General features: G+C 39.7%; 1 protein-coding gene across 2 annotated transcripts in view; it reads right to left on the bottom strand.

Annotated features, from left to right (window-relative positions):
• Positions 1-10353, bottom strand: part of LOC101854177 (endoglucanase A) — a 17386-nt gene that overhangs the window by 2808 nt on the left and 4225 nt on the right. For both annotated transcript variants that reach the window (XM_005101732.1, XM_035970628.1), the window contains exons 3-10: positions 9348-9488; positions 8780-8967; positions 7108-7267; positions 6613-6712; positions 5916-6066; positions 3805-3946; positions 2425-2605; positions 74-261 (exon numbers count right to left, since the gene is read on the bottom strand). In XM_005101732.1, the coding sequence (XP_005101789.1) occupies positions 74-261; positions 2425-2605; positions 3805-3946; positions 5916-6066; positions 6613-6712; positions 7108-7267; positions 8780-8967; positions 9348-9488 (1251 nt within the window). The remainder of the gene's footprint in view (positions 1-73; positions 262-2424; positions 2606-3804; positions 3947-5915; positions 6067-6612; positions 6713-7107; positions 7268-8779; positions 8968-9347; positions 9489-10353) is intronic.

The following is a 10353-nucleotide window of genomic DNA, read 5'->3' as shown; positions in this document are numbered from 1 at the left end:
CGCCGCCAACAACAGCAACATCTAAAACAACAACAGCAACAACAACATCGTTTTAATTAAACAATGTACTGACCAGCCATAGCTCCCTGGAATCCGGAGTTGTAGTCTGTGGCTACCTCGTTGTGCTTGTAGTCCGTCCTTGAGTCTGCGTAAAAGTTTTCACGGTCAGGGCCGCCGACGACAGCCCCTTGGAGAATTTGTGGACTGTTGACAGGGCTGTCCTTGTTCGAGTTATTGCACGGTCCGTGAGTGGGGCAGGATCTAGAGAGAGATGAGGTGAGATGAAAATTGATTATACTCGTATAAATTGATTTATTTTTGAACGATCAGAATGAGACTTAGATGAGAAGAGTGATTAAAGTTAGAGCTAGGTTGTGAAATATTAATTGTGATGAGATACTTTGATTCCCGGATACCTGGAGGTGTGATCTCTGACTCAGAGGTTGACGTGCAATGACCATCTATCTTTCATGATTGCGAGCTGCTGTTGCACATTCTACCATATCCAGTCCATTCCATGTTCTTATGTCGTCCATCCATGTTATTCTTTGCCTTTCCCTGGCTCTCCAGTCACACATTTTTCCTTCAAGCACCTTTTCACAATGGTCTATTAGTGTCTTTTTAAATGGAAATAGTATTGTATTTTTCTACATTTTATTTTGCCTAGCAGGGTCTGTCTTGTGTGTAGATTCTGACACACCTTTTTGTTTGTCCTTTTTGTTTGCACCACATCTCAAACGCATTTACTTTATTTTTCTTCTTTACTTGTCAAAGTCCAGGTCTCTGCGCCATATAGGATTAATTACATTACAACATTTTCTTTCATAAAGTGACAGATAGTTTGCTCACTTGGCAGAATCTTCAATTTGAAAACTGCTTTTTTGTGTCTATTTTTTTTTTCATTTCTTCCATCATCTGTGATTTTTGCCCCTAGATACTTTAATTGGTGCCCTTGGTTTATTCTCTCCCCATCTATGATTATGTCTGGGTTTTTTTCCAAAAGGTCTTGATAAGATCGTTGTTTTTGTTTTCTTGGCGTTCATGTCGAGACCTGCCTTGCTGCTGTTCACTTTCACTACATTCACAATTTTAGAAAGATATTCGTTTGTGTTTGCAAGCAGAACTGTATCATCTGCTTACCTCGGTTTATTGATGTTGCGGCCCCCAAAAATGACTCCCTGCATGTTTTGAGGTTCTCTAAAAATAACTCAGTATAGATGTTAAAAGTTAAGGAGAGAGGACATAACCTTGTCTCACTCCTCTATGGATTTTAATATATTCTGATACTTCAGCACACACTTGTATTGCTGCCTTCTGCTGCCCGTAAAGATTTCCTATAATTCTTATATCTTTGCCATCAATACCTATCTTCCCCAAACACTCAACTCAATCAGTCTGATATGATGGATTCTGTCAAAAGCTTTTGGGTAGTCATTAAAGCAGGAAAAAGAGGTCTTTTTGGATTTGAATATGTTTCTGTGCTGTTTTGTTCTTACAGAAGATTCAATGCTCTGGTGCCACTTTCAGATCTGAAGCCGAACTTTCCTTTTCCAACTTCTTTGTTAATTTTGCCCTTGCTTGATTCTCCTCAAAATGACTTTCAACAACATTTTCATGAAATGTGGCATTAGACTGATGGTCCTGAGGTCAATGCATTTGATGTTTTTGTTTTTTTGGGATGATAATATAAATTGATTGGAGTAGCTCCTCTGGTATATGTACAGAGTCATTGTATCGTTGAAAAGTTCTGTCATAGTGCCAATGCCAAACAGATCTAATTACTTCAGCATTTCTTTGTTTATGCCATTTTCACCGGGGGCTGGTTCCTGTCAGGTTCTACCCAGCTGACCAAGTCGCCGGAGGAACGACTTGAGAAAATGTATACACCAGCTGCGGTTGATGGGGGTGGTCTATCATAGCAGTAGAGTCTAGAGTGGTGTAGAGAGCAGAGATAGGTATCACAATATATTTGAATGGTCTCGTTTGTGGTTCACTAGGGCACGTCAAGACCCAAGAGACGATTGTGGCCGGCCACCGTGGAAGAGGTAGGGAACTTACCATGTTTTACCAAATGAAATGTTATCACCGAGCATGTTAAAAGAAACTATCTTACAGACAAGTCGGGCCCCCCTGCCGGGTCGATGCCTGTTGTAAAGACAAATAGCGAAGAAACGAGTATTACATAACCGAGGAGCGCTATTGATGACGACGAAAGCCAAATTCCCTCGGGAGGGCTGTGATGAGCGTTACCAGCGAGGTCCAGTCCTGGAAAGCTGTGTATTACATGTGGATATAAATAAATAAATAGATACATGAATAAATAAATAAATAAATAAATAAATGAATGAATAAATAAATATATTAATTAATTAATTAATTAATACATTTTAATAAAGATTTCAGGAAAGTTGAGAGTCTACTTACGCTCCCCTGTGGTGAGGTTTACGTGGAAATTTGGAACCGTATCCGATCTCGAAGCTGAAGCATCCACCATTGATATGGTTGTCACCGAGAATGTAGTTGATCTGCTCCACAGCAAACTTCCTGAAAGGGGTTGGGTTGATGTTTTCCTTAGCAGCCAGCAAAGCCAGGAATGCAGCATTGCCTGTTGGAAACATTAACACAGACATTTGGACGGATGGAGACACAGACAAAAACAGAAGAGAATTAGTTTACCCCGTGCTGTCTGTTCTAATTTTTAGCATACGTTTTATTGTATCAGCTAACAGACAACAGAATCAAAGATAGTCAGGGAAAAGAAGCGACTTTTTCGGTGGGTGGGGGGTGGGGAATGTAGACATTATGATAACATTAATTGTAAAAGAACTATAAATAGATAGAGAGATAGATAGATGGATAGAGCACTTTTTTCTGATGTCACAGCGGTACGCTGGTGACTGGTGTAGCGGTTAAGCGTTTCGATGCCGCATGCAGGAGACTCAAGTTCGATTCCTGAGCTGGGACTTTTTTTATAGAGTATCTTGGCCTTTGTTTCTTACATGACGTCTCCTCCTCAGTTCGGTTTGGCTCTAACAGGCACGCTGGGAAGGGAGCGTAACAAACACTTACATTTTTAAAGAGCAATATTTTAACACACTAAGCACTTGCTTGAAATGCTCTAATTTCTTGTTTGATCGCTCAGTCTTTCTTTGAAAATGAAGATGGTGCGGTTTCACCTAGTCGCCTAACGTTAAGCACACGTCATCCGTTAGAAATTTATTTAATGCTTCAATTTAAAGAAATTGAAACACGTCTGCTTCAAGTTGTTATTATGGTGAAACCAGGAGCTTGTCAAAATTATGAAATCGAATAAACCATATTTCCACCCATTGGAAATTCTTATACAATTTTATTTGTCGTTATTTTTTTATTTTTGTTTGCTTATTTGTTTGCCTGTTAGTTAGCTGTTTCTTAGGTGAGGGCTAGCTCAGCAGCTTTTATGACCAAATAAAACACTCCTGTGTGGATATTTTAAAAAAATCAATTTTATTAAAGAAACCAAAAGCAAACAAACAAACAAACAAACAAAAATCCCCAATAAAACAAAATTTGCAATCTTTAAACTTTGGATTTTACCAAACTTTGTCGGCCATTTTATCTCTTTGGTTACTCGTGACAACAGGCGATTCCCATCTTCATTAATTGCAATGTCTCAAATTTTATTCAGAATAGACAGAGATAGATAGATGTGTATGTTTGCATCAAGAGTTCCTAGGTTACACCGATAACTCCACAAGCAAAAAACCCCAAAAGTACATCATGATGAGCGCCTGTTTCGACCGTGTAGCCTACTACTGTCAATACCTGCGTATCTGTTGGAGCCCCAGTCATCTCTGCAAGCTAAACCGCACGGTAGTTGTTTCACATTTCCACCGGGAAGAAACTGGTTTAAGAAGCCGACGACATCATTCTTGTATCCTGTGTTGCCCTCTTGGAACAACAGAAACTGGAGAGATATAAATTTGCCCACGTTACGTCACTGTGTATGCACTCGAGTAGCGAGGCTCTAAAGGTATAATAGTCATAATTATTATAACATAATACATTTCTTGTCATCACTCTTTGTGCAAAGTTTATTAAATGCCCAGGCAGTCCACCAGATCTATTCATATGTTTGTTAGATCTCAATAAATCTCATTTGCTATTAACTCGGCTCAAATTATTTTGTACAATAAGTTGTCCACCTCATCTATTCATATGTTTGTTAGATCTCAATAAATCTCATTTGCTATTAACTCGGCCCAAATTATTTTGTACAATAAGTTGCGAGTTAAGCACTGAACCATTGGAATCTGGGAGGCTTGATCTTGTAAAATTAATTTTATTTTTAAAAAACAAAAACAATTTAGTCTATGGAATGGAGAAAGAGCGGTGTTGGAAAGGTGAAGGTCTTGGGTTCGTGACCCCATTTCAAAACAAAGAATGCAATCACAACATCAGGACATAGGCAATAGTTGCAGCTGCACTTAGTGGGAAAGGATATGCAGCGTTAGTGTGTGTGTGTGTGTGAGTGTGTGTGTGTGTGTGTGTGTGTGTGTGTGTCAGTGTGTCCATCTGTCTGTGCGTCTGTGTCCGTGTGTCTGTGTGTCTCTGTTTGTATGAGTGTGTGATTGTGTATTCATGTGTATGTGTGTGTGCGTGTGTGTGTGTGTGTGTGTGTGTGTTTGTGTGTGTGTGTGTGTGTGTGTTTGCTTATGTGTGTGATTATAGCATCTACAATTGCAATCACTATTACGTATTACTGTCTAAAGTACGGATTAAATTTCACCCAGGAAAAGGCTCAGTACAAACTTCTTCACTCCAGGTCACTCTTTGCAAGAATAGTTTACTTTTACCGCAACTCACTGGCATCTATCGTGTAGTGGTCAGCAAGATTCGGAGTAAAAAAAAAAAAAGTTCGATTCCCATGCGGCTAGGATGTTTATTGAGTAACTCGTGGGCCACATGTGATGTTGTCTTGTCTCCCTCTTAGATCGTGTTCCCCTCCTGCCGACCAAGTCAATGTGGCGAAAGTTCTTGCAAATGTCATAGTGTTTAAGCGCTTCATCAGCTGCCAGTACATTATAGTATGCTTCTCTGGAAGCCAAGACAGTTTCTGCCTGTTTTAGCCTCTGCTCGAGGTAATAATGATATAGTTTCAAACACACAGAATTTGACTTAGAGTGGTGGACATGCGTTGTACATTAATTATTGTTATTGTTATTATTATTATTATTATTATTATTATTATTATTATTAGTATTATTATTATTATTATTATTATTATTATTATTATTATTATTATTATTATTATTATTATTATTATTATTATTGTTGTTGTTATTATTATTATTATTATTATTATTATTATTATGAATATTGTTAAAATCATCATTATTTTAAGCAAAATAGTCATTTTCGAAACTGACGGGAAAGACTATTATCTATTTGTGGTGGCCGAATTTTGCTATTGAAAAGGCTTTTTTAACGGCAGCATCGATAGACATGCAGTTTTCGCAAAAAAAAGATTATTAAAATATTCCCCTTCGTTTTTTTTCAGTTTTGAGACAGTTTTGTAGTAAAAAAGCTAAATTTCTTTATTTCGCTCATCGATTTTGTAGACAGACGCTTCTGTCTCTGTAATTTTAGAAAATACAGTGCGGAAGTGATGTTTTGGGAGGCGCATTTTGTTTTAAGAGTATAGATCTAGATCTAGACTTTCTAAATTTTTGCATCTAAAAGATTTATTGCTCCATTCCAGTAGAGTGTAAATATAGTAGGCAAATGACTTTCAGTTGATGTTATAGCACCGATCATTCGTTTCATCGAAAGGGGGCCCAGCTAATAATACATAATTTTTAAACAACCCAATCACAATTTTATTGCAGCTACCCAGCCATGACCCAATAGCATCACCTTCTCAGTCTTTGACCTACCTGGCAGGCTGGTTTCTTGTCGCCCCAGCTCAAGGCCCATGGAACTCCGGCCTCATAGAAGCTCTTAGCATCGTTTAGATAATTAGAATCTTTGGTTGCACGGTACAGCCAAACGGCCCCAAGGCACATCTCGTCTTTATAACCGCCATCTCTGAGGGGGAATTAGATTGAATTTAGAATAAGTTCAGAACCCCGTGCAGTTAGATCTGCTTATTCTTAGACAGTCTGATAGGTTCGATTCGGGGCGCGGGGGGGGGGGGGGGGGGAGGGGGCTGTATCGAGTAGCTCAGTCGTTCTGGTGGGTGGTCTATTCCTCTCATCTGGGTTTGATTCTAAAAATGAAGTGTTGACGTCCGCTTCCCACGGTGTAAATTTTGTCTTTGGGGTAGTATTTGAACACCAACATTATTTGCAACCTCAGAATTACAACGTTTTATCTTACATAATGTTTGGCTGTTTTGAGTTAATAAGACCCTGAGATCAGAAAACAAATGCTTCATCTGTTCTATCAAAATCGTAAAAGTATTCGGAGTCGTTATCTAGAAATACAAAGAATTGCATTCGAAAAAGCTTGACATATTTTGAAACTCAAAAATGTTGAAGTCAAATTTCTCAAAACTAGGTAGGCCTACGGAGCAGATAGAACTTTGTAATCCTAGGCTAGGTATGTGTTTGAAGATTAGACAAGTTGCCTTACCTGTAGTTTCCTCCAGATCCTGTGAACGATCCAGGGTGAGCTTTGGCAAAGGCATAGAGGCTCTTAGCTGAACTCAAAAGACCGTTAGCGTAGTTGGGGTCTGGGAACAATGTGAAGTGCCGTTAATCAACACGAAAAAGACAGCACCTCCCATTTAACGGATACAGATAAGTATAGGAGACTCAACTTTAAACAAAGTAAAGAACAAACAAACAAACCGAGCTGTCCTCGGCAAATTGTTCTTCTGTTTTAAAACCAGTAAATAACATTTTCCGAGAGACACAGGTTCATGCGTATAACAATTACTCGTTCTTACATTACGCACACTATCTTGCCTCTTTTCAACATTAAATTTGGAGCTTGGATTTCCATCATAAATATTTCTCACACACTTGAAACGATATCACAGATTCTAAAACTGCAAGACAAAAAGTTAAAATTCTGGGTTTAGTACATTTAAACAGCAGGCAGCTGTACAACATTATGCTCACTCACCTTTTTGTTTGAAAACGAGGTATCCAAGAGCCAAAGAAGCTGCTGTTTCTCCAGCAATGTTGCTTCCCGGGGTGTTATTGTCGATGTACACACATGGTCTAGACATTGTCATGTCTTCGGGACGACCCCAGTACGCATGATCAGCATGAGCGTCTCCCACCTGTGGAGGAGGTGACAGGTTCAAAGTAGAATCAAGAAAGCAATCTGATTTATCAAACTACCAGAGTTTACGTATTGATAACTGATTGAACAGTTCCTGAATCTATTGTCATACAAAACAAGTCAATCAAAAATACAAACGCTCCACCAGATAACCAAGCAATTGATTGATCAAAATAATCATTTAAAAGCATGTTTAAGATTATACGTTGAATACTGTTTCAATGTTAAATCAGTGTAACGTATTATTATTATCGTTTGCCCTCTCTTGAGTGTGTTAACACAAAGTAGTACATTAACTAATATTTAAGTAAGTAAAGCAGCAATATATACTATCGCAATTACAAAGAGAGAGCTAAATACAAGAAAAGGAAAGGGTGATACTAGATAATGTAAGATCAGATTAGATAAGAAAACACTTTATTTATCTCTCAGATAGAGAAAATGCTGCAGTAGACTAAATAATATAATATTAAACATGCACTTGCACTCATCAATATTCTCTCTGTCCGTCTGTCTGTCTGCCTCTCTCTCTATCTCTCTCGCTCCCTCTCTGTGTTCCCCCCCCCTCTCCCTCTATCTCTCTGATAAGCACACACCCATCCATCCACCCTCCCACCCACCATACACACATGCACACGTACGCACAAACACAAATACAAACACATGAACACACAAAACATACACATACACACACACATACACACATACTTACATATCTAGACACACAATCACTCACAAGCACAAACAACATACTCACACACAAACATAAACGCAAATATACACACGCGCATACACACATACTTACATACACAGAAACACAATCACACAAACACACAAACAAATACACACACATACACACGCACGCGCGCACACACACACACACACACACACACACACACACACACACACACACACACAGGAAATGTATGAAAAAACAAAATAATATTTATAATGTGAACGACAGTGCAGGTGTTTACAACCAACATGACCATTTCTAGTTTGCTATAACCACGATATAAAACACACAACCACTAAGCTCAGTACTCTGGCATTAAAATTAAATTATATTGCGTCCCCGGCCAGTTAGATTAAGAGCAGATGGATATGATTGTAGTAGCTTTTTTGTGTGGTATCGTGGTAAAATCAGACGCTCGTGAAAATAATGAAATCAAAGAGACCAGTATTTTTCTGCTTGTTGGGCAAAATCTATCATTTCATTTCGACCCCAAACCATTTATGACAATTCAAAAAACACATTTCAATGTTAAGTATACTTAAACATTTGATCAAAAGCACACAAAAATAAATTTCCAAGGTGGCTAATTTTTATCTGTGATAGGCGACACCCCCATCTTTTTCAGTCGACTTCTATTTAAGATAGATGTGTATTTCTTACATCAAAAAAAAACAAATAATCAAACTTTGAGATGACATCAATAACTAAACAAATCCCAAAAATAACGAACGCCTGATTCCACCGCGTCCTGACTCAATTCATCACGTCTCTCACTTGAGCAGTCAGCTTATGTGCATGCGCATTCCAGGCCGCCTTGAAGTAGTTCAGTGGGGTCTTAAGCATGTGGTACATCTGGTTCAGTTGGCCCGCCTCCACATAACCGTCTTTAAACTCATAGAGACCCCACATCAAAAGATGGGCAGATGACGCCATAGGAAGTCCAAACTTTACGTGGTCTCCAGCTGGGGAGGACAGTGCAGGTTGTTCATTAAGTAATTAGGCAAAGAGAATATTATCAGAGAGACTTCTTTGAAAACGGGCCAACGTTTTGATTAGGCTGCTAGCAGCACCAACTAAATTCGGAACCACTCCTCTCCCCTCCCCCCTCCCCACTCCCCCCTCCCCCTCACCCCCCCAAAAAAAAACCCCGAAAAATTCTTAAATAAAGACCCCCCCCCTCCAAAAAAACCCCAAGAAAACCAAGAGAAAAAAAAACACCCCACCGAAAGTTTCGTGCATGACATGACAGTTACCCAAATCCCGGATTTGCGTTATGGGTCAAGTAAGTTCCAAAGAGAGGGCTAAAGTTTACCTTTACCTTTATAACTGATAGAGTACGTACCGTCATACCAGCCACCAACTGTGCAGTCATGCATGGCTGAAGAGTGACGCCATGGGATAATCTGATCATTGATGGGGCCAGAGCGCTGAGCCTCATAGAATAAGATGGACTTTTTCAACGCTAGTTTATAGTCCTTGGCTCCTGTGTGAGAGAACGAGAGTGGCATAAAAGCTGGCATATTATTTTGTTTAACGCCCCTATCAACACTGTTAAGTCATTGTGGTCTATTTGGTTGTTTAATTAGCAATCTGGCGTGTTGGTCAGTGGCAGGGGGTTAGACCTAGCCTACTGTATTGTTTGGCTAAAAGTGTGAGAGTGAGTAAGTAAAGTGTTAGTCTCATTGTTTGGTAAGTGGGTTTACGGCGCTCGCAACTGCACAAGGTCATATGAGCGCGCAGGACACACCTATTTTTTTTTAGTAGGTAGGAAATTTTGAATTTTGCCCCGTGGCAGCCGAAGCCTACTCTTATCGATTTTAGACCACCAAGGGATCTTTAACGTGCGCAACTTGCACACGGGCCCTATGAGATTTTTCGCCCTTGTCCGAGAAGGCTAGGTGTAGATCTTTCCTACGAGAAGATCAGGTGTGTGGCAGAAGGACAGCTGTAAGAAAGAGTCAAGGAGTAGCAGTAGAAAGACTGCAGAAAGAGTCAGGAGCCCAGAGGAGGGGACAAAGGAGGTGAGGTGGTGGGGGCAGAAAGAGAAGACGAAAGCAGACGACAGAATATTGCTAGATAGCAGGAATGGAGATGGAAGGAGACAATTTAAGAGAAGACAATTTTCTGTCGCTACCCGGATTCGAACCCGGGACCTTTGAATGAGAGGCCAACACCTTGAGGCCAACACCTTAACCACGAGAGCCCCCCCCCCCCCACCCCCTGTGAGTCTCGGTTTAGTTGTATTGTTTGGTGCAAGTGTATAAAAGCAGTCCGGACTAGTTTTTACTAGATCTAAATCTATCTAGATCTAGATCTAGATCTAGGCTATTCCTACTTTGCTTAGCCTT

The sequence above is a fragment of the Aplysia californica genome, unplaced genomic scaffold (assembly GCF_000002075.1).
Source record: "Aplysia californica isolate F4 #8 unplaced genomic scaffold, AplCal3.0 scaffold00296, whole genome shotgun sequence".
Taxonomy (NCBI): domain Eukaryota; kingdom Metazoa; phylum Mollusca; class Gastropoda; order Aplysiida; family Aplysiidae; genus Aplysia; species Aplysia californica.
The sequence above is the reverse complement of the archived record's forward strand: the minus strand, read 5'-3'. Positions and strand labels throughout refer to the sequence as shown.